At 32.7% G+C, this 22423-nt stretch overlaps 3 protein-coding genes across 10 annotated transcripts; 2 read left to right on the top strand and 1 right to left on the bottom strand.

Annotated features, from left to right (window-relative positions):
* Positions 1-2003: 2003 nt before the first annotated feature.
* LOC123710346 (pseudouridine-5'-phosphatase-like) lies at positions 2004-5547 on the top strand. The gene is made up of 4 exons (XM_045662171.1): positions 2004-2199; positions 2300-2515; positions 2832-3067; positions 5026-5547. The coding sequence occupies exons 1-4, from the start codon at positions 2145-2147 to the stop codon at positions 5203-5205; spliced, it is 687 nt and encodes a 228-aa protein (XP_045518127.1). The 5' UTR covers positions 2004-2144; the 3' UTR covers positions 5206-5547.
* A 318-nt stretch (positions 5548-5865) lies between these two features.
* On the bottom strand, positions 5866-8304 carry LOC123710198 (V-type proton ATPase subunit E). Its single transcript, XM_045661954.1, has 5 exons — positions 8137-8304; positions 7714-7889; positions 7234-7402; positions 6786-6980; positions 5866-6627 (listed from the first exon to the last, which is right to left on the bottom strand). The coding sequence occupies exons 1-5, from the start codon at positions 8167-8169 to the stop codon at positions 6520-6522; spliced, it is 681 nt and encodes a 226-aa protein (XP_045517910.1). The 5' UTR covers positions 8170-8304; the 3' UTR covers positions 5866-6519.
* Positions 8305-11245: 2941 nt separating this feature from the next.
* Positions 11246-22281, top strand: LOC123710053 (regulator of gene activity-like). Of its 8 annotated transcripts, none has more exons than XM_045661731.1 (11): positions 11717-12183; positions 12614-12710; positions 13335-13610; positions 14287-14467; positions 15914-15967; positions 16448-16624; positions 18013-18087; positions 19077-19281; positions 21118-21282; positions 21651-21786; positions 22153-22281. In XM_045661731.1, the coding sequence occupies exons 3-11, from the start codon at positions 13338-13340 to the stop codon at positions 22225-22227; spliced, it is 1341 nt and encodes a 446-aa protein (XP_045517687.1). In that variant the 5' UTR covers positions 11717-12183; positions 12614-12710; positions 13335-13337; the 3' UTR covers positions 22228-22281. The 8 variants fall into 8 exon arrangements, with proteins under 8 accessions (XP_045517693.1, XP_045517685.1, XP_045517690.1 ...); XM_045661733.1 differs by lacking the exon at positions 11717-12183 and adding an exon at positions 12342-12498; XM_045661729.1 differs by lacking the exons at positions 11717-12183; positions 12614-12710 and adding an exon at positions 11256-11335.
* Positions 22282-22423: the final 142 nt, after the last annotated feature.

The raw sequence follows: 22423 nt of genomic DNA, 5'->3' as shown, positions 1-22423 counted from the left end.
ATTTATTACTTTTACAGTGTGTTAGTTTAATACATAAATTTAAAACATTTTAGCCAGTTCAAACGAAGCCAGTTATATCCTCTTTCCATGGGAAAATTCTTCACTGCCAATCGTACGGATTGTGTTAGGGACTCCAAATTATCACGGCATTAAGAGCAAGCCGTACCCTCTAAAACTGACCATAAATCATCATCTAGCGGATTAAGATCGGCTCTAGACGACGGCCAGTCTTCAGGTCTGATGAAGTCTGAAACGTTCGTTTCCAACCAAGACTGCGTAGACCGTGCTTTATGACCCGGCGCCGAGTCTTGCTGGAAGGACTATTCTTGGTTATTGAACATGGTGTTCAACAACAAGGCTTCACTACCTAAGAATGGTATCTTGATACACTTGTGCCGATGTTTTGATACCTTTTTCACATAAGTATAGCTCCATCACTCCTTCATAGATAATACCCCACCTAACCATCACTGAATTCGAATAGTGTCCACGTTGCACCCTGTCGACTAATTGAGGAGGTTTCCTTAAGCTTTGAACATGAATACGGTCATATTTTTTGTTAAAATGTTGCTCAATTGTAAAAAAAATCTCATCCGTAAGCAAAAAATTTCTGTGACTTCGTTTTGCGTTCGGTTTGTTTCGATTCTTTTTTAAATTATCAGTTAAGAAATGATCAGTACGTCTCTTATAGGCTACAAGTCTTAAATTATCTATAAATATACGTGACATGGTTCTAGTTGTTATCTTCATCTCCCGATATAAAATTTTTGCTTTCGCACAGGATTTCTTCGAATTCTTTCTCTTACTTTGACCACCTTTTTCGTACGAACACTACGTGGACGGCAGGAGGAAATCTCAGGAGGTCTTGTTGTACCTATTAATATCCCGGTGCACAAACAATACCCAGCATATGAAGAGTTTTAAAATTTTCATTTATCTCCATACCTACTTTGTATAATGCAAACTCAGCGATTTGGCTCTTCTTATCACCCCAGTCTATTTTAATGTAGCCAAATATTGTACAATGTATTGGCGCCAAAGTGAGGAAATTCAATGAATAATCATATAAAATGACAAATTCTAAATTCAAATGTAATATTTTGTTTATTTTTAAATGTATATGGCTAGACTAAGATTCCTCTCGATTACTCCAAAAAAGCGTTTATAATATTACTTGCCCCTGGGAGTAAAGTTGTAAGGCAATATTACGACTGTATTAATGTTTTCTCAATTTTGACTTCCTTGGGATCCTCCAGATTTTTTCCAAATATTTTATTATAAACAACACAAGGATATCCATATTCAATGGAAATTATTTTATGCTCAATGTTAGTAATACTCGTTTAACTAATTTTACATTCCTGAAAGAGATCTTTTTTTATTTTTGTCAAATAATGACTGTATCGTACGAATGTCCTAAGCATTAGCCAGCCAGTTGTAACAAACGCTACGGCTGAATATCTTTCAGGCCATTAGTTAAACGGCGCCATTTCATTAAAAGGCTAGGCTGTTAATTGAATGGCTAATTCAGTTACGAAGTACGTCAGTACGAAGTATACACAATGAATATTGTGTATACTTCGTAGCCAATTAATGTACTGCCATCGTACTTCGTAGCCATGTAATATACTTAGTATCTTAGTTATAATATTTGATTCGTTTATTTTTTTCTAGAAGACTTTTACGACTTTTTTCCCTGGGGCAAGCGATATGGTTAACGACCTATCACTTTGAGTCTGAAAATTAAATAGTTTTATTAAGATTATTAGAAATATTTGACTGAATAATTAATTACTGACGTTAGTTACCTATTTTTTTTTAATTTCATGGCCTGGTAACGAATTTTTTATCTCAAACGCAACTCAAAATTCATATATATATATATTATATTATATATCGTCTTGATCTTTAGATCAGAAAAGCACTTTTATAGATTTTTTGGCGGAGTTTCATCATCGAGAGTTGGCAACACTACACCATTAATGATGAAACCTTAAATATAATTTAGTAATCTTTGTATATATTACGAGTTCAGAGAAGCTTATTTGTATTTCGTATTTTAGGTTAAGTTGATTTTATCGAGGATTAAAAAAATATTACAGAAAGTTCATCTTAATCTACATGACCAAGTGAGAGTTACTAACATGGATCTTAAACCAGTAACACATGTTCTTTTTGATATGGATGGTCTATTACTAAGTGAGTAATTCATTTTTGTTAGTGGATATTAATTTCCAATTAATTTACAAATTACTTTAAAGCAATATTCTTTCTTTAACTAAAATAATATATCTTTCAGATACTGAAGATTTGTACACTGAGCTATTTCAGAGAATTGTGTCAAAGTATGGAAAGGAATATACATTTGATGTAAAGTTAAAATTAATGGGAACTCAAGCACTTGAAAGTGCTTCAATTGTTATCAGAGAACTTGACCTTCCAATGACCCCGGAAGAGTTTCTTGAAGAATGTAAAAAAGGCGAAAGTCTTTTTGCTGATTGCCAGTTAATGCCAGGTTGATCTTATGCAATTTTCTCATATGATTTACTATAAATAATAATTCTACACCCTAGTCAGATGTTATTATCAGACTTTTTTGACATATATTCAATTATCCTGTGAAGTCATTATTGAATTTAAAAGGTTTAAATAATAAAGAACTATAAGAAAAATGATTATATAATTGTTAAGAGTTAGTGATGTTTGTTGTCAACATTTATTTTTTTCCTGGGATTAATACTGTTCATAAAATACCTCTATTTTGATGCCAAATTATTTTTATAATAAAAACAATACAAAATAAAGTAATACATCTTTTATATTAATTGCAGGTGCTAGACGACTTATTGAACATTTGCACCAACACAAAATACCCATAGCTTTAGCTACAAGTTCCGGAGAAGAAAGCTACCATTGCAAAGTAGATAAACATTATACAGAATTTTTCTCATTGTTTCCTTACAAAACATTTGGATCCTCCGACCCTTCTGTAAAGAATGGGAAGCCTCATCCAGACATCTTTTTAGTAACAGCAATGAAATTCCTGGATAAACCTGTACCCGAAAAAGTAAGTTAAAAAAAGTAAAAAACAGTCAAAATCTATTATAACAACATCAAAGGAACTATATTTGGTCGTAAAAACCTATAGTCCTAACAGCCAATGATGTTGTTATTATGTATTAAGTACCTAATACTTTTGTCCACTGAGACCTTTGATTTTTGTCAATATAATGTAAGTATGTTGTTCTAAACGATGTTGTTGTAAACAGTTTTGACTGTATATATTTATATACATTTCAGTTACATTGAAAGACTGAAAACTAAAGAACATTTTAATCCATTTTGAGTTATATATTGACAATGTATTAATTTTTGCATATAACTTTTTTTTCTTTTGCCAATATACATTTTGTTTCTATGCTTATTACATATACTTAGCAAGATTTTTTTTACACTTTTCCTGGCAAAGGAAATCATACATTTCAAAATAAATTTTAATATGGTATAAAAAGTTGATTTTTAAAGAGTGTGCTTAATAATAACATTATTTGTTGATAAGAGAAGTTTATCTAGAGTATACTAAAGATATAGCACATTTTTATCATTACATGCTTTATCTAAAAACAATCCTGACACAATTCTGTGCTATATTTGTGAAGACCTATTTTTATTACATAGTTATGTATATAGTATAATAAGTTTAGGCTTTAGTTGCTCTGCTATTATTTTTTTACGTTTGTGTATAAATATAAATGTCTTAGTTTTGTACCAATTTTAATCAAATTTTGACGCGGAAATATTTTACGGTATTCTGAAATTAGACTTGACACAAATATCCGATACATTTTTAACGTACGGGAATCAAACGCTATGTTAATTCTCGTTTCTTAATCTTCTAGTACGCCCAGCACTAGCCTCCACTGGAAGCCAACTTGGCTCAAGATGTCGTCAGTCCACCTAGTCTATGGGCGGCCGTGCGGTTTTTTGTTTGCCATTCGAGGACTCTGCGGGTTCTTGTCCATGTGCGCTTTGTGGCTTAACTACCGCCACTTAGATGTTGCGACAGCCATTACTAATTCGTTCAGACCGGTCTTTTCACGAATAGCCTTACTTCGTACGCGATTGTGAAGGGAGATCGGCGGGCGATTGCCAAGCATTGCACGCTCTATCACTCTTATTTCGATTTAGATAGTACAGTGGTACCTGGATATACGAGTAGGAGAACGACCGATATTTTGCTTTGAAATAAGCAAGATTTGAGATACGAGGAATCGTATACTACAAACTACATTGTTTACATTAAACTGTTTTGCCCACCTCAGACTAAATCTGTCTGTTTGCTTGCTTGTTCGCGGTTTTAAGTTTTTGTACATTTACACATTTATTTTTATAACCGCCGAAGAACATGATGTCTATTGAATTAAAACGTGAAATCATTTTTTTATTAAAAAACACTCAAAAAAGACAACTTAGGTGTTTTGGGTGCTGAAACGGATTAATGACATTTCAGTTCATTTCAATAGGAAAAATTGCTTTGAGGTACAAGCAATTTCATATTAAAGTACGGTAACGTAATGAATTAAAGTCGTAGCTTCTGATGGCTTAGAACAGATGCCTTAACAGTAGTGTATGTTAAAAGTCGAAAACTAAATTTGTTTGACAATGATAGTTTTTGTCCACAAATTATCATACAAATTTAGTTCGACTTTCTACATACCCAGGAAACGGCTGGCTGATCACAAACTTGAAAGATTTACATGGCATGGAAACTCGACATATAAATCGAAATCGTTTATTGAAGCTATGCTGTATGCTTCCTGTCATGAGCAAACGTAAATTCATTTCAATGGTATTTACGGCAAAATCAATTATCTTTTGTTACAGCTTGTTCTCGCTTCCATATTTACCCTTCGATTCGAGCTTCTTACACTCATTTATTGATAAACGCATTTTTTTGTTGTTGCAAGAAGTTCCAAACACATTATTCTTTTAACAACAATTGAAACGTCATGTCTTTTGTTGCAGTGTTTAGTATTTGAAGATGCAGTAAATGGTGTAAAAGCTGCCGTTGCCGCTGGTATGCAAGTTGTCATGGTTCCAGATCCTCGTATAGACAAAATTTTGACTACAGAGGCTACGCTTGTGCTTAGTTCGTTAGAAGAATTTAAACCAGAACTGTTTGGCCTACCGCCATTTACAGACTAGTTTTAAATATAACCGTACTATATTAGCACCTTTTTAATTTATGAATTAGTGTTGCAGTCTTGAAGTAGTAGACAGGACTATAAATGTGTTTTTCACAGAAAACGATTTACTATTAAACAAATATTACTTGCTTGGTTTACCAAATTATGTACTTAAATATGGTTTAAGTATTATTGTTTCCAGTCAGCTATGTATATATATATAATGTTAATAGAATAATGTAATTCCAGTAATTAAGGTAATGTAACTGTGATAGTTTTTTTAATGTCACTATACAAACAATATACATAATACATAGGTAATGTATTTATTTTTGTGTTCTATAATAAAGAATCGTAAGAACGTGACCTTTTTCTTAACAGCTTTTACAAATTCAAATACTTTGTACTGCCATTATGAATATTTTCAAATAAAAGGGGTTAGCTCGGCTATATAACATAACTACTCCAATCAGAGAATCTGCGTGGAAGATGTGAATTTGGGAGCTGTAGGCCTAATGGTAATGGTAAATGTTATATTAATAACACAAATATATTATTGTTTATATTATATGAAAACAACGTGGGCAAAAGCTGGATAAATAAAATATATTTTTATCAATAGCCTTAATTTTTGTTATACTTTCTAGATAGGTACCTAATTAATTGAATAAAACACTTCTTTTAACACATCTATATATTTACATAAGAATTTTAACAGTGCCATAATTGAATCATACATATCTTAAATTATGAGCTATAGTGCTCATTAAGCAAGTAAAAAACAAAGATTGCCAGGAAGGAATGTATTGTACTGCAAGAATGATTTATGACACTACACTGCACCCAGTCAAATCTAGATTTAAGTGGACATAGCATAGGATGCTGCCGTCATACCTCATTCTTACAGTCATTGTTTATTCCCTAGAAGATGAGTAAAGGTAATGAAAACAGGTAGACACCATCCTCTGAGGAAGGTATTCCAAGACTTGTGCCTTAATACTGAAATTGGTTAGACATTTTATTAATTTCATACATGATCTATAGCAACATTAAACGTTTCCAAAATCCTATAAACTACATCATCCTCTAATATAAATGGGCTATTCGAATGAATTGTTAGTAAAATATTTTGGCGAAACTAATGCACTTACTGTAAAACCAGGATTCAGCTTTATATGATCTCACATTAACATTTCTGATGACATATTATTCAAGATATTCTAAACAGCATTACATGTTAAAATATATAATTATTATTTAGGCAAAATAAAACACTTATTTAGTACTAATAAGAAAGTTTAAATGTTAGTAGTAACAAATATAGTGTGATAGTCTAGTCGGAGAATTTACGGTTAGGGTTGCGTCCGAACAGAGCTGTACGAATCTCCGGCAGCAGCTGCTGGGCAATCAGCTCCAGCCGGGACTCCAAAGTGTTGGATATCTAAAATTTTGTTACAATTTCAATAAAATTTTCATGCATGCATTCATTAATTTCTACCCCTAAATAGAAATATTGGTTAAGCCGAAAACTAACTTAGCCGATAAAAACCAAAATAGAAAAATAAAGCAAATTTATACACTTAAAATTTACACACATACCTTGATGCGTCCCCTAGCAGCAATCAGTTCAATTCCACCACAGGTATCAGGTGATAGAAAGTTGTCTGCATCAAGCTTCAACTGTACATCCTTCTTGATTTTGTTCTTGTAGTCCTCCTGGGCTCTGCCAAAGAGGGATTCTACAAGGGCCTTGTCTGCTTGTCTTACACGGATAGTCACGGTTGGTTCAACAAGCTGGAAAAAGAAAATTTCATTTATAAAAACAATAATCAAGTTTAAAAGTCCTTGTTATGTAACATTTTTTAAAACTTATCTTACTAAGAAACCTCAGAGAGCCACAAATAACCTGTTAAACTTATGTCTATATGCAATCAAATCCTTATTTTGAAAACAATAAAGGTATAAATAAGAAAAACAAAACAAATTTAAGTTTCTTAAAAATAAATTTGCTGATCCCATTTCATAAAGTCAATAATTTTTTTCTTACTTGGAACAGAGCCTGAACCATGAGTGTAACGAGAAGGTCTGAGTACAACTTGGCGTCACTGGGAACTTCAGCCAGGCGTTTGCGGGCCTCATCCAGTACGGTGCGTACATGATCTTCACGTACTTTAAGTACCTTCAGACGAGCTTGGTTCAGCATGTTTGATGACTGGCTGTGTCGGTAAAGAAATAAATAAATTTACATGCAATACAAATTGAATTCTATATTAAAGAGACATTATTAACATAATTATCCAGTCCATAAATAACCTTAAATTATCCAGTGTATGTTAATTACTAAATTGGTTTTATTACACTTACAACAGCTATTAATACCAATCCTATAGGTAAATTTAAACAAAAACTCAAGTGATGTTGGCAACATGTTATATGTAGTATGTTTACTTTTTAAGTAGGTAAAGAGTATGGTTTTCTCACACAGATATATATTATATATACATCTTTATTAATAAAATTCACCTACATTTTCTTTTGGAGTTCAACTTGTTTCTCCTTTTTCTCATAGTATTCCATGATCTTCAACCTTTGCTGTTGGACCAAACGGCCCTTTTCGATGTTGAACTCCTCCTCGGCCTTAGCATCGATTTCTTCGGCCTTCTCATTGGCCTCTTGTTCGATGAAGGCCATCATGTGCTTGATCTGGTAAAAAAGGACCCATGATTACACAAACTTCTAACTTGACATATTTTACGGAAATATGGAGTTAAACTCAAGACAAAATCAGAATTTTCATGCCAAAATACATAAAATTGCATAGCCTCTCCTTAATTATTACAATCAATATATTACATCGCCTTTGGCTCTAGTCTTGGATCAATCATCTTGACAAAATCATTACATTTGGAACGTGTAATGAAAACGATTGTGGCAGAATTTATGTAAATACCTGTTTTTGAACATCTGCATCGCTGAGCGCCATGGTTGAAAGTTATATTTTTAACACCACTAACACGTAAAACTGCCGATATTGAGCCAGAAAATTAAACACTGGCTAAAGATATATGTCGACGCCTATCAGACGTGCTTCTCCATTGAAATATCATATGATCTCGGTGTTACCACTTAATTCAATAAATTTTCCGTATGACTTTTCATAGACAATTACTGTCTATTGAAAAAAGTCGTTATTATCTAATTAGTTCTGTGGGGTTAGTATAATTTTTATCATTATAATGAAATACTATTTTAATACACCGAAACCTCACCAGTTATCTGATTTTATTTAAAGAGTTCACTAGATGTATCCATCCTCTTTAATGATTAGATTATGATTTACTTGGATTATAAGCGAGGTACAATGGAGCAAATAACTATCTAGACAGTTTTCTACAAATGCTAAAGTAATTTCAATGAAAATAAGACAAACTGCATATATATTTATGAAGTAATACTTAACGGTAATACTAACCACAATAATACTTACCACAAGCACATTTGGTGAAATAAAAACGAATTATACCTTTATATAATCTATATTTTAAATATAACACTATACATTGACAATAGTATTTAATATATAATTAAAAAAACTTAAACTTAAAGTAACACAAAAAAAAAATTACATCGAATACAAATAGCGTTCAACTTAATCGGATTATATTAAAAGGCAGTATGCATATTATATACCTAGTCGGTCCAAAAATTCTGGATTTAAGGAATGGAAATAGCATAAAATTATTCGAAATTACCTCCTTTACTTTTAATAAGCACCGCGGCCAGCCGTCTATAGCACCACGCACCATATTCATGTCGATTTCAGTGACTGCTTTTTTTAATGATGACTTCAGAATCTCCAAATTTATATGGGGTTTATTTTATTTCTATTTTATTTTAAAAGGCACACTAAAGACCTTCCTGTCTAAGACCTGCCAAATTTTATAGTAAAAGGAAGTAGGTCCGGAATGGAGGAAAGCCAATTCTCATGTTTAATTAAGTCGATGTTTTGACGCACAAACCAGGCTTGAGTGGTCTTAGCTTTGTGTGCGAGCACAGAGTCCTGCTGGAACACTATCTGATGTCCCGCAAATAGCTGGGCAGGTCTTTGACAAGCCAATCCAAAACCGTCTCTTATTACACTTGCTGCACTGGTTTTAACCCCCTTTTCGCAAAAATTAACCTCAGTTGGCCTGTAATAGGACGCTCCCAAACAGATCATTACTGATGATGGAATAGGTCCATGTTGCACCCTCGAAACTTTATTTCCAGCTTCTGCAGAACTCCTAGCGTACACTCTATCATTCTGTTTATTGTACATCTCTTCAATTTCGAAAAAAAATTCGTCCGTAAAGAGGATATCACGGTGTCGGTGTTTCGCGTACTGCTTAAACAAAACCCGCGATCTCTTAAGCTTTTAGACGAGCATTAAGTAAGTGCCCAAATTTTTTTGTATGCTTGTAGATCAAGATCTTCATTTAAAACCTTTTTTACTGTTAGGAAAACAGTAAAACTGACACGTATCTGCAAAGCCATCAACTTCTGTTTTCGGACAAGATTTCGATGTCATGTTCGATGTTTAAAAATAATGTGCCAGTGACGGAACTTTGTGACCAACCAAATAGGTGGATTAAAGTGATCAAAGTAATGCATATATATAGAAAATAAATAAGTATATATATACTTATTTATTTATGTGTCGATTTGTTTTGAAATTTTGCACTGATCGAAATAAACAGCACGTTACCTATAATAAAAAAAGATGTCATATTTTGTCTTACATTCATTTATATATATTATATATAAATAATATATTTTATATATAATATACAGTATATATAAAAAAAAAATAGGCTTTTATTTCAGATACTTTTACACTTTTCGTTTATTGTATCTTGGTGACCAGTTTAGTACTTTCTTGCTCAACTTTTCTGTTCTTTTTGAGCCTCCTGCCCGTTTGCCCCCTATTTTATAAAAAAAAAAGTTCCCCGCACACTTCCACTTTTATTAATTTTTATTGTAACATCTGGTACCGTAGTTGTTCTTTTTAATGATGTATTCTCTATTTAATCTATAATTTTCTTCCCTATCATAACGATTTATGATCTATCTATCTTTGATGCTGCACTTTAGTAGGCGCCATATATTATTTATCTATGGTGGGCGCCCAAGTTTAGGATTCATATGTTATTATAGCTAGTATACAAGTATTAAAAGGCTTTCTTTTAATTACAATGCTAGTTTTCTTATTTTTCATAAGTTCTCTAAGCGCGCAAAAGTACTTATATGCTTTTGCTATTCTTGTATCGATTTCATTTGTTGTTGCATCGATAATAGATATTTTCTGACCGAATAACGAGTATTCAGCTACATGTTATATAATAGTATTGTTTACTTTCTAGAATTGGTCATTACTGGATTTCTTGGCATTCAATCTTAGCCCGACAATCCTGCTTTCCGAGGGAAGGTCTCTACCGTTTTCTCCAATTCATGGTGTGTTGAGGCAAATAAAATCAGGTCGTCTGCAAATCTTAAGTGGATCAATGTTGCACCGTTTATTATTAGTTCGTAATTATCCCAACTTAGCTTTTTGATTATTATATCCAGAATCGCCGAAAACAGTTTTGATGACAGACGGTCGATGTATAATTCCCACTAATTTATTTATTTTTACTCTAGATTTTTCATGTTTATCAAATCATGGCTTTGCTGGGCAATTGCATTTTCATGTTCCAGAGAGTTAAACGCCTTAGAATAAACAACAAGCATAAGTAGAATGGGAAATTATAATTTTGCTATTCCTAGGATTTGCCTTACTATGACGATATAGTATATTGTCTTATATTCGACAAAACTAATATGTTAAAAAGCATTAAAAAAAATATTGTGAAACTTTTCGTTTTACTATATTATTTTACTGGTTTTTATAAAAAAAACTTATTTTGATTTCAATGCGGGTAGACAGATATTAATTCTACCGCCTAATTTTAATGTTTTCAACTACTATAGAGAAAAGCGTGTATATTTTTTTAGTAAATGACTTATTATCAGGGAAACACTGATTTGCTAACTATTATTATAATAAGTAGATACACATCTTTGATAATTTATAAAACATTGCGGAATTACTCTAAATTCGTAAAACTATGAAGGTAAGTCTTTGTTGCCTATATTATTCACTAAGTTTTGTATCATAGTTTAATATGATTCTAATTATTATTCTATGGAATTACCTATACAGTATAGGTTAAATGTATATTTTCCTGTTTCTGTCTGAAATATCTAACTGAAGTTTTATTATTAATTCTAATACAATTAATACATGTTTTAAGGAGAGTAATTATATTTCATAATAGAATATAAGTTAAAGATATATTTAAATCTTGTTATCAATATGTTTATTATTGTTGATAATATTTAAAATATATATTTTGACCAAAGTTTCATAATGACGTTTTGATTTTGACTTGAGAAATGGTAACAAATTTAAACTTTCTTACGTATAGACAATAGACGTTCTAAATTACAGTTTTTCATAATTATTTTAGAAATATTGAATTAAACCTCTAAAATAATAAAAAAAGAAATTTGTGATTAATTTTACTACAGATTATTTTATTTGTTTTAAACCAAGACCTTTTAAAATAGAAATGTGAGATAAATAAGTGACTGAAATCGTAATATCCGGCCTAACAATATGGCCGCCAGTTGTTTAGAGTAATGTGGCGTTCGACAAACCAGAGTGAAATTGTTAAAATAATAAATAGTAATGTAAACATGTATAAAGTTTTCAGTGTTTTATAGCAGTGTTACATGAAAAAAAAACCTTGGATTGCCTTTGTTGGTGCAAAAAATTATAAAGTGTAAAAAATTGAACAGTCAACAAACTTTTGTTTATTTCATTCAAGTGGAGAAACTTAATTTTCACGAAGTGTAAATGATTATGTACCATCCATACGGTTACTAGAATAATAATTAAGGACTGTCGTTAACACATTAGGTAAATATTAAATTGATTAATTGAATAGTAAACTGAATTTGGAACGTCTTCCAGGGTCGCCATTATTTGACAGGAGAATAAATAACCACCTTGATATACGTAGATATACCAACTCTATTTGTTATTATTGACTTTTGATAATAATTACCTTTATTTCTTCAACATGTCATTTTCTATGGCTGCATTCATGGGTGCACATACCTAGCCATTTCTTTTATATTTTTTACAGCTATTTTACTCAAATAATACTAATTCCAATTGCCCCTGACATATTTTTTATTGACAATTTATTGTACATTATTTAACATCCATAAGGTATTATTTACTTTATACTCAATTTGAACTTGGTTCTCTAAAATATATAAATGGAGAAATAATTTTCTATCCTTCTTTAAAAAGCCTAATAACATTATGTGATTTTGTCATCTAGGATTTGGTGCACAAAGTATACATCAAGGAAATGATTAGTAATCCTGGACGCTTCAATAAGTTAAAGTTGGAGTAAAATCAAAATTTTTCAGTGCAATGTTAGTACTGTCATGCTTAGATTAACTTTATTGTTTGTATAGATAATTATTCATTGACTTTATTTATATCTTATACTCTTTAGAAAATCCTTTTCCATATTAACACATTTAGTATTCTTTAAAGAAAGTAGTTATTATTTTGAGATCATAATAATTTAATCACCATCAAAAAACATATTATGTAGTATATTTAATGACCATCTGTTGTGGTAACATTGTAATAAATATAGTTTTTGTATTAGTAGGCCCTGAAGTTATCTTGTTTAATTTCACCATTTAGGAACCTAAATAACCATTATTCAAATTTAGTAGGTGCCTTGCCATTTTATACATAAATATTTGCTGTCATTTTTATTAAATTAATAAATTTTAAAATTCTGTACTGTTCTCAAGGATTATTTATATCCTTTTTACCTAATACCCAAATTTGGATTAGACATGAGTTGACTTTAAAATATTTGTAAACTTACTTTTACATATGTACACAATTGCTGAAATGAGCTAAAACAATTGAAATAGCTTGTTCTAACTACTACCTAGTATACTATCTTTGATAATTTAATATTTTGTTAGATAAAACTCTATGAAATACATTCTTAAATAAGAATAACAAAAAAATTACAGGGTATGGCAAACTTGAATTATCAACAAGCTCCTAGAAGCCTCGTTAGCGGAGGCGTTGGTGGGCGCGTAGGTTCAGGTTTAGTTAGTGGTGTCTCTGGCCATGTGACCCCAACATTTGGTGGTCCGCTGTCTCCTGGCCGAGGCAGTGGGACAGCAATGCCAGGTGGTGCACCACCGTCTATGGCATCAAGGTCAACACTGTTCGGACAGCGAGCTTTTGCTGATAGGAGAGTGCCAATGCCAACACCACTCTCACAAGCAAATTCTAATTCAATGGTATGACAATTTATTTATTTTTCATTAATCTTTTAAAGTTATAACTTTAAATGTTAAATTTGTCTAAGAAGGTTTATTGTGTAAATGCCATATTAAAATGTCGAAGTTCAATATTTTGTAACTTGGTAGTCACCCTATTGTGCCTGGATGTTCTGATAACAGAATAACAGTTTTGAGAAGCACAAAGAATGATTACCTGAACAATAGATTTTTCTATAAGCGCTAAAACCTATGAAGCAAAAACGATAAATAAAACAAGTCACAATAAGTCGGTTCACTTACAGAACCCATTATGTAGCATTACAGAGAAACAAATACACATAAATGATTGTACCTGCACATGTTGTGCTATGGCTGGGTGAATCAAACTGCTTATTAGATGATATACATATAAAATTAAGTAGTGATTCATTGAAGCATAACACAATTATCTGAAAAACCAAAACAAAATTATGTTTATCCTAAACAAATTTTCATTCATATTTTTGTTTTTTTTGCATTGTATACAGATGTTGATAGAAATACTCCAAGGCTGTGTTTGCAGGACTAACTGTTCAGAGTCGAGATTTAGCAGAACGACTTCCATAAGACTTCCAAAATAACAATTGGCGCTCAATCTCGTTTATGAATCTTACCCTAATATGCCAGCACTGAATATGAATCTGAAATTTTTCAGTCGAGTATGGCAAGCCTTCCCCGGTTCAATAGCAGCAACTACCACTCGGTGTTTGGTGAAGGCGGTGACACGTCAACGCCGCCGCTGCTGGATCTCAGCGAGTTTCCATCGCTAACAGCCCGAGGGGCAGGAGACCAGGCGCCAGCTGCGGCGCCACCACCGCCTGGCTCTAAACCCTACGGTAGGCTAATCATGCAATATTACTCCCTTCCCGACAAAAAAGGCTCGTAGGAGGCCCCGACACACACTAACGGATCCGGACGATCCAATTACCGTAGCAAACAATAAATTAAAAGCCGCCCGCGCGGCCAATAATAACAAAAATAGCCAATCACAGATTAGGGTAAAAAACCGCCTTCACCGGGGAAGGCGAGGACCTTTACTTCGCACTTCGCTCACTCCAGTGAGCTTCCGTCCCGCCCTTCAGGCGATTGACCACCCCGCGACGGCCCAAGCCGAGGTTCGACTCTCACAGGAGACGCCCTTGCGCTAGCCGCGGGATAAAACGCCATTCTGGCCGAGCTACGCTCGCCAAAACATCCCGAGCTGAGCTGTAAAGGCCCTTATGGCCAACAGCGAGATTCCATAAAAAAAAATATGCATTATTACTGTACTATTTAATACGGGGTTTAACTGCATTTAACCTCACTTATATAAAAGTCAAACTTGCATATAATGTAATGTGTTCTTCCGAATAACTACAATTCAATAAGCTATATAGAGTATGCACCGTATTTGTTGTACAATAAACTCTATTCTAATGTTATCTAACACCTAAGATTAGAATTACAGTTCTAGAGTGATGATTGAAGCATGATTATTAACAAACTAGCGATCCGCCCCGATTTCTCGTGTTTAACCGTGACCCTTAAACCTCGGTAATATACGTAAACGTTCCACATGCATTTTTGAAAACCGTTATAATTCCGTGCATAAATTTTTGAGTTTATCGGCGAACAGACAGATAGGTAGATGGAATGGAAGACTTGTTGTTAAATAAAAGCTGGACACACATATATATATATATATGCTGAATTATTTTTAGCAGTATCTCCACCATGAATCTTACGATCAGTGGACTAGGACAATTGAAATGTTGCTTCTGTGTGTTATGTATATAATGTCAAAATTGGCGTTTATTTAAGTTTGTAGTTACCTACCACAGACTACATCTCCGTAAATACAGATTAAGGGCGATGGTTAGAACCTTTTAAATTAATATCTAATTACATATCATTAATTATAATTATAAATTTAAAAAGAACAGAAAATTTTGTTGGAATCATCAATCTCTACCAGTTTTCTCCAGACCTCAATCATATATTTCATATCGTTAAGACAAAGTTCGTAAAAAACGCTTTCTTACAACCGCTTTTGCTCCGTTTAATTACTTTGCAAATCTACCGCGAATGTTTCAGGTTAATACATATAACGTAGCCGTCTGTTGCTAAAAGAATTTTCAAAATCGCTTTAGTAGTACAAAAAAATTGAAGTATCTAAATACTCTCGTTTAAGGTCGCGTATAAAATAATATTTAGCCCTTATTAAAGTAATTCACTGTAGCGGATTAAAGTCCGTGAAATAATCACATTTTGTTCAAATATTTACCTTGAATTTTAATTTTTAGAATCCGACCTTACCCGTACTTCACAGCAAGCAACCCGTGAACATGTGAAATTGTGTAAGATAAACGCGTTTTAATCCGATAGACTGTGTTTTACTTTATGTATCACATAATTACAAATCGTTACTTATTTTTATATTTTGTTACAAAATGTAATCAGCAATTCTAAGTATCCAAATTGCCCAATAAAATGTGCTCATTCTCTATTGTGTGGGTTGAATGGTATGTTGCAACTCTAAACAGAAATATCATGAGTTTTTGTACTTCATTCTATTTAGTGAGGTTCCAGGCTAACCCCAAGATACAACACATATTTCAGAAAACTTTTCAATTCATATTTTTATTTAATCTTCGTTGAGGGTTCACTAATTAAAAATAATTCTTAATATCAATGTCACTAAAATCAAGTCTCAGGCCTACCTCTATTTATTGATAATTTTTCTTTGTAGGTAAGAGATGATAATCTTTTAATTCCTATACATTTCCTTATTTCAGCTCATCGAGGCCTATCTAATAGCGTGTCTTTAAATTTTCCAGTGGGTATGGTTAAGCAGCCAACGGCAGAACAGTCTGAATTCACGATGTCGTCGGAAGACTTCCCCGCGTTGCCGGGCACCTCGAGTGCGGGTGGCGCAGCGCCTGTCGTCCCGCCTCCTGACCTTATTCATCCAGATACGAAGCCCCCGAGGAAGGGTATTCAGACGTCGCCCGAAGGTATACACGCAATACCCCCTAACCTCCCAATGGGACATGGGGCAAAAATTCCTAAGGCAAACGGGTGATCAGCCCCCTGCTGACTTATAGTATTATTTTCGTCGGTAGTCGAACCTAAAGGCCAAGAGATAATTAGTGTTGTATTCAGCCTTCTGTGTCTCTATACAATTGCTTTCGTTGAATTGAAACCAGAACCTTCAGGTTAGAGAGAACCTTCATTACTGAATATATGTGTACAAAATTGCTTTAAAAAAAATGTAATAATTTTATCTTAACAATATTTAATTTAAGGTAAATTAATACAACTACTGTTTTGATTCTCTATTTTCCTTCTTACCAAGGGTCGCGAGGGATATTTTAATCGTAGTTCTAATGAGTTCCTCTCAGATCGTTCTTGAATGAACTTGTAAACTAAACCTCAAAAAACTATATCACTTATACTATGAGTCTGATTATAAAACGTAAATATTATTATTATTGTCTTTGTTGCTATAGTTACGATGTTATTACCACATAAAAATCATGGCAATAAATACGCATGTTTAAAATCACGTTTTAAATTTGGTCTGTGTATACTCATGTGAATATTTATAATAACACTCATGACTTCTGTGTGTCAAAAATGTATTCATTTTGACATCTGAAAGTAGTCCTAGTTCGTACTAAGTTTCGACTAAGATTTTTACGATGAGTGATTAGGCCTGAAATGATGCCATATGTGTTGTTTCGCGTTTAAATCCGATTATTTGTGGGTTTAGTCCGTAAAGAATTATCGATCTAGGCAACGACTGAATAACAGCCATGATAAATACTTATAAATTGATATCTAATTACATACATATTTTTAATAATTATAAACCTAAAAAGCGCAGAAATTTAACTGTGAAATTGAATTGCTTTAAGGATGCATAGGGCAGTGATCTTTTTTAGCTATCTATTGGATCTATGGTGACTTATTTTCATCTTTATTAAATTGCTTAAGTAATTGTACTACTTAATTAATTAATTTAATTAATATTTTAAGTGACAATAACATAATTTGGATTATTTTATCTAATCTCGTATATTTGAAGAAAAAAAAACATCTTTGCTTCAGGTACATAATCTTCGTAATGTATATAATCTTCACTATAATACAGGCCAAGAGTCATTAAGAAACATTGTACCACCATACACGTTCCATATGGCTTATTACAAGTTTTCTCATCTATGGCCTGCTTCCGCGTTAAGGGTTCATACGTTACGTACATTTTATGAGTTTATGAGATTAGATAAAGTAGTGTACAAATATATTGTTTTTAATAATCGTCATTATGCAATAGTTACATAAACTTAAATTACGTGATAAATGATTTTTGATTATATTTTTTCTGCACTGCATGCGTCAGGATCGCTGACGAAAAATGATATTAACCTTTTCTGCCCTAAAGTTGTCAATCAAGGAGCACATTCGGAATTTTATGGTGTGTATTTAAGTGTTTATTTAGGAAATTAATATAGCTTTGAAAATTTAGTATTTTATTCTTTTGCATGATGTACCACGGGTTATGGTACAAAAGTTTGTAGTTATTATTTGCTTTTAGTATGCATGAAAATAGATTTTTTTGTTTAAAGAAATATATGAAAATTTATCTGAAAAATTTAAACAATAATAATAAGTTATATAAATATTATTTAATAATTACGAAAAATTTATTTCGGTTAATCTTTCTTCATTTTTCAAATCTTAGTTAAGAGACCTTATTTAGGTGATGTATATGTAAATCAATAAGAATGCTAATTCTTAGTTAACCACCAAATAATAATTTAGTCGGGGCATTAAATTAAAAAATAATAAATTTAAAATTAATTAAAAACCAATTTTCAGTTCTTGTATTAGTAATATCCATGTAAAAATTGCAAAATGTTTCTCGCAGTGTTAAGCATATAAAATTTAAGAACTTAAAAATGTATGGTAACCATTTCGTCTGTGGTAAAAATGTTTGTAACTTTCGTCTATGTTTTAGATCTCAGAAGTTTCTTTGCGTAGTGTAGTAGTAGGCTTTGTATATATGTATTATTTAAATGAATCAGTTAAGTACACATTTAGTAAATTACTTAAAATAAAACTTGTTCCCAATAAAATTGTATTTTAAACAATATACTTAAGGTTAAGGGGGTGAAACCTCATAATACATATATTAATGAGTGTAAACACTTTGCTGTATCTTGATTTATCAGCAAAAATCTCAGTTATTTCCCCACTCACTATTTTGTAACGTTTCGTCAGGTAACAATAATTATAAAAAATCCTTATATTAGTTATAGAAAGAGATTAAATATGATACTTTAATTTCGTGTAGTTTAGAATGATGCTGAGCACTCTTACACTAATAAATACGCATATAAAAATTGTATTTGTCGTATAAGTAACCCGTTATATCTTTATTTATATAATTTTGTTTTTTTTCAGGTAAAGTTACGAATATACCAGATACGATGATACCTAACCAATATGGAATTGTGGGGCTATTAACCTTTATACGGGCGGCGGAATCGGACCCCAGTCTCGTATCGCTAGCACTAGGACAGGATTTGACTGCGTTGGGACTCAATCTCAACTCACCCGATAACCTTTACTTAACGTTCGCTGGTCCGTGGGCGGATACGCCCTGTAGGTGAGTTTTGATCATTTTATCTGAACTGTACGTAATAGTTATAGTGTTTTTTTTTTATAAACGTCGCAAGTGCTAATATTTATTATAAAATAGTGCAAATGTATATAATCGTTTCACGTGTAAGAAAGTTAACGTCATAGGTGACAAGATTGGACGGGGAAATAATCGTTAATAACGATTTTAGTTGGTCTGTATTTTTTAGTCCGAGACGCTATAATAGGTCTTTACCCATTTTATTGGAGATTCTATAACCAGCATTTTCAGATCTATGGATTGGCGCGAAATTCGCCATTTAAATAATTGTTTTTTTTTCAAAGACGCGTGTTAATTTTATTTCAAAATCAGTCATTTGTTTTACAGTAGTTTTATGGTTTTGTGATTGTTGTAGTTTTTAGCGTTCTGAAACTGAACTGAACTGAAAATTCGTTCAAGTTTTAAATATGATTTCCTACGCGGAGATACCGCTGCGCAAACAACACGAAACATTATGGACGTGTACGAGCTTAACATTGCATGCAATAAATATGGTCCATTAAAGGTTCAATGGTCCCAACTTGGTAATGTTGAGCCTCGTGGTCCACCGATAATCATTGTGGACAACCACGATTTGAAGGCGATAGTGGAAGGCGAGACTTACGCGTCGAAGCATGTATTGCATTACTAAATCGGCATAGAAAGGAGAGAAATCTAAATCGAATTGTTAGCTGCGATGAAAAGTGGATGCTGTACGGCACCTAATTAGTGTGAGAATAAAAGATAGGATCATAGTGACTGTCTAGTTGACCAGTGTTATACAACACCGCTTCTTACCGAATGATACAAAAGTAACGGCAGATGTCTATTGCCAAGAATTGCAAACAATGATGGAGTAGCTCTCAATTCAACAACCATAACTGGTCAATCTCATTACCCATTACTTCTCCACGACAACGTCCGAGTTCACACGTGACGACATACCATCGCAAAATTTTATGTTAAATGTTTTGGTTACAGTTATAGTACTTTGGTAAGCTCTAAAAATACTAAAATTTGTTTGTTTTAAAATGTTCATACAAATCTCCAATTTCATAGGTAAAGAACTAATATAAGCCACACTACACATTAATAGAATCTTTAGATACGCAACACTACTCTATGTTTGAAGGAACAGTGGACATATAATAAAAAAAATATTTTAGAAAATCTGATGTGCTTGTTGTAGTTATTAAGGTTCTATTAATTAATAATTTATACATAAGAATTTACTATTATATTAACTTTGTGTTGTTTTTCCCATATCCGAGCATTTAGTTAATCAGAAGTCTTAATTTTGTATTAAAATAAATAATCTAAAAATGGAGGGTATAAAATAAAAATAAAAACTTTTTATCTATAAGCAGTACAATGACACTACTGCATGGTAAGCATTGGGATAGTTTTAAAATAGTTTTTACATTTATTTGAGTTCTTATTGTTGTAATTTTACTTCTATCTTAATATACAATTTAAGCTATTTTAAGTTATTATTTAGATTATTTATCTCTTCTGTTTACGTGTTTTACTTTTAATTTAAAAAAAAAATATTAAACCGTAAAATAGTTATAGTTCCTCGTTCGTTCTACAACTGAGCGTTTATCATGGAGCGAGGAACCAGCTGCCCATTGAAGATTTTTCCCGAACCAATTCGACTTAGGAAAGCGTACCGATTTTTTAAGCAGGCAACGCACTAGCGAGTTTTCTGGGGGTGTCCATGGGCAGCGGTATCACTTCACCTCAGAGAGCCTCTTGTTGTATAAAAAAAAGGTTTTAGTCTTATAAAAATGTATGCCCATCAAAACCATATTGATTATTCTCCAGACCCCAAGACATGGACTACCACGTCCCGCCCGAGTACTTGATAAACGGCTCAATTAGAGAAAAACTAGCGCCTCTAAGACTCAATCGATATAAGGAGGACTTACTTTTCTATCTATTTTACTGTTTCGTCGGTGATGTACTGCAAATTGCTGCCGCTGCGGAGTTGTAAGTCTTATTTTTTTTTTAATTGCACAATTCAAATTTAGGTACAATATGATAAGAATTTTGTAGGGATTACCCTAACATTAGTTAATAATTATTTTTTAGCATATATGCATACATATGTGTTGACACGTATACCTATTACCATGAATAGATACCGACCTATGTTGAGCAATTTTAGTTTAGTTTTTGATTCAGAGTGTGATTCAAAAACCTGGTGTTGTGCGCAATGGACATAGCAAATGCCAATTGCACCTATAACTCGGGAAGAAGCAAGCTATTTCCTACATGGTCCTTCGAGCCGGATATAATTTTCTACTACTTTATGACACTAGGCATAGATTTCATAATTAGATCAATGTTGTTTCCAGATATAACCGCGAGTGGCGGTATCACATGGAGGAAAAAGTGTGGATCTCTCAGGCACCAGGTATGCCCATGGTCGAGAAGACGTCCACTTACGAGCGCGGCACCTACTACTTCTTTGACGCGCATAATTGGCGCAAGGTAATTTATTAGTACACCTTAAGTTCTTCAAAACTGTTTCCTTTTTGGCGGCCACAGTTTGATATTGGAAATATTTTAGTCCTAATTGTATTTACGTATACTCTACATTAGGTCCTTACATATGAAATTGGCGTATCGTTTTAGTACATAAAGTCTTTTTTCTAAAATCTTATAGGTTTCCTAGAAAAAGTCCTTACAAAGTTTTTCTTGTACTTAGCGTCTCCTGTTTGTTTCTTATATTTTTGGTAAGTGCAAATAAGTTGTCATGTTTTTCCCTTTTTTAGAAACATATGTGATCCGTATAGTAACGGATGATGAACTTAATAATGATACATTAATACATATTTAATAACGTATTATTCTCAGGTGGCGAAAGAATTTCACCTGGATTACAGCAAGTTGGAAGGTCGGCCGCAGCTGCCGCCGCACGCGCTCACGTAGCGACCCGCGCCACGCACTTACTACGTAGTTTTGTTATATAAAAAGTACAAGTTATTACGACGTTTCATTTTCAACCTAAATATTTTTTTTAATCTATTTTCTAGTACAAATAATTAATCTTCACAAAATTTGAGTTTTAAACGCCGAGGTCTATTCAATCAAGATTATCTTTGATATTTTACATCAGAGCTTTCGC

This window comes from Pieris brassicae, chromosome 5 (genome assembly GCF_905147105.1).
Source record: "Pieris brassicae chromosome 5, ilPieBrab1.1, whole genome shotgun sequence".
Lineage (NCBI taxonomy): Eukaryota > Metazoa > Arthropoda > Insecta > Lepidoptera > Pieridae > Pieris > Pieris brassicae.
The sequence above is the reverse complement of the archived record's forward strand: the minus strand, read 5'-3'. Positions and strand labels throughout refer to the sequence as shown.

Excerpts from the sequence above, each read along its gene's own strand:
- LOC123710346 (XM_045662171.1), top strand. The coding sequence starts at position 2,145 with ATGGATCTTAAACCAGTAACACATGTTCTTTTTGATATGGATGGTCTA. Across the intron at positions 2,516-2,831 it reads TGATTGCCAGTTAATGCCAG|GTGCTAGACGACTTATTGAA; the intron begins GTTGATCTTATG and ends TATTAATTGCAG. Across the intron at positions 3,068-5,025 it reads ATAAACCTGTACCCGAAAAA|TGTTTAGTATTTGAAGATGC; the intron begins GTAAGTTAAAAA and ends CTTTTGTTGCAG.
- LOC123710198 (XM_045661954.1), bottom strand. The coding sequence starts at position 8,169 with ATGGCGCTCAGCGATGCAGATGTTCAAAAACAG. Across the intron at positions 7,890-8,136 it reads ATGCAGATGTTCAAAAACAG|ATCAAGCACATGATGGCCTT; the intron begins GTATTTACATAA and ends CTTTTTTACCAG. Across the intron at positions 6,628-6,785 it reads CTGCTAGGGGACGCATCAAG|ATATCCAACACTTTGGAGTC; the intron begins GTATGTGTGTAA and ends ACAAAATTTTAG.
- LOC123710053 (XM_045661729.1), top strand. Across the intron at positions 19,282-21,117 it reads TGGGCGGATACGCCCTGTAG|ACCCCAAGACATGGACTACC; the intron begins GTGAGTTTTGAT and ends ATTATTCTCCAG. Across the intron at positions 21,787-22,152 it reads ACGCGCATAATTGGCGCAAG|GTGGCGAAAGAATTTCACCT; the intron begins GTAATTTATTAG and ends TATTATTCTCAG.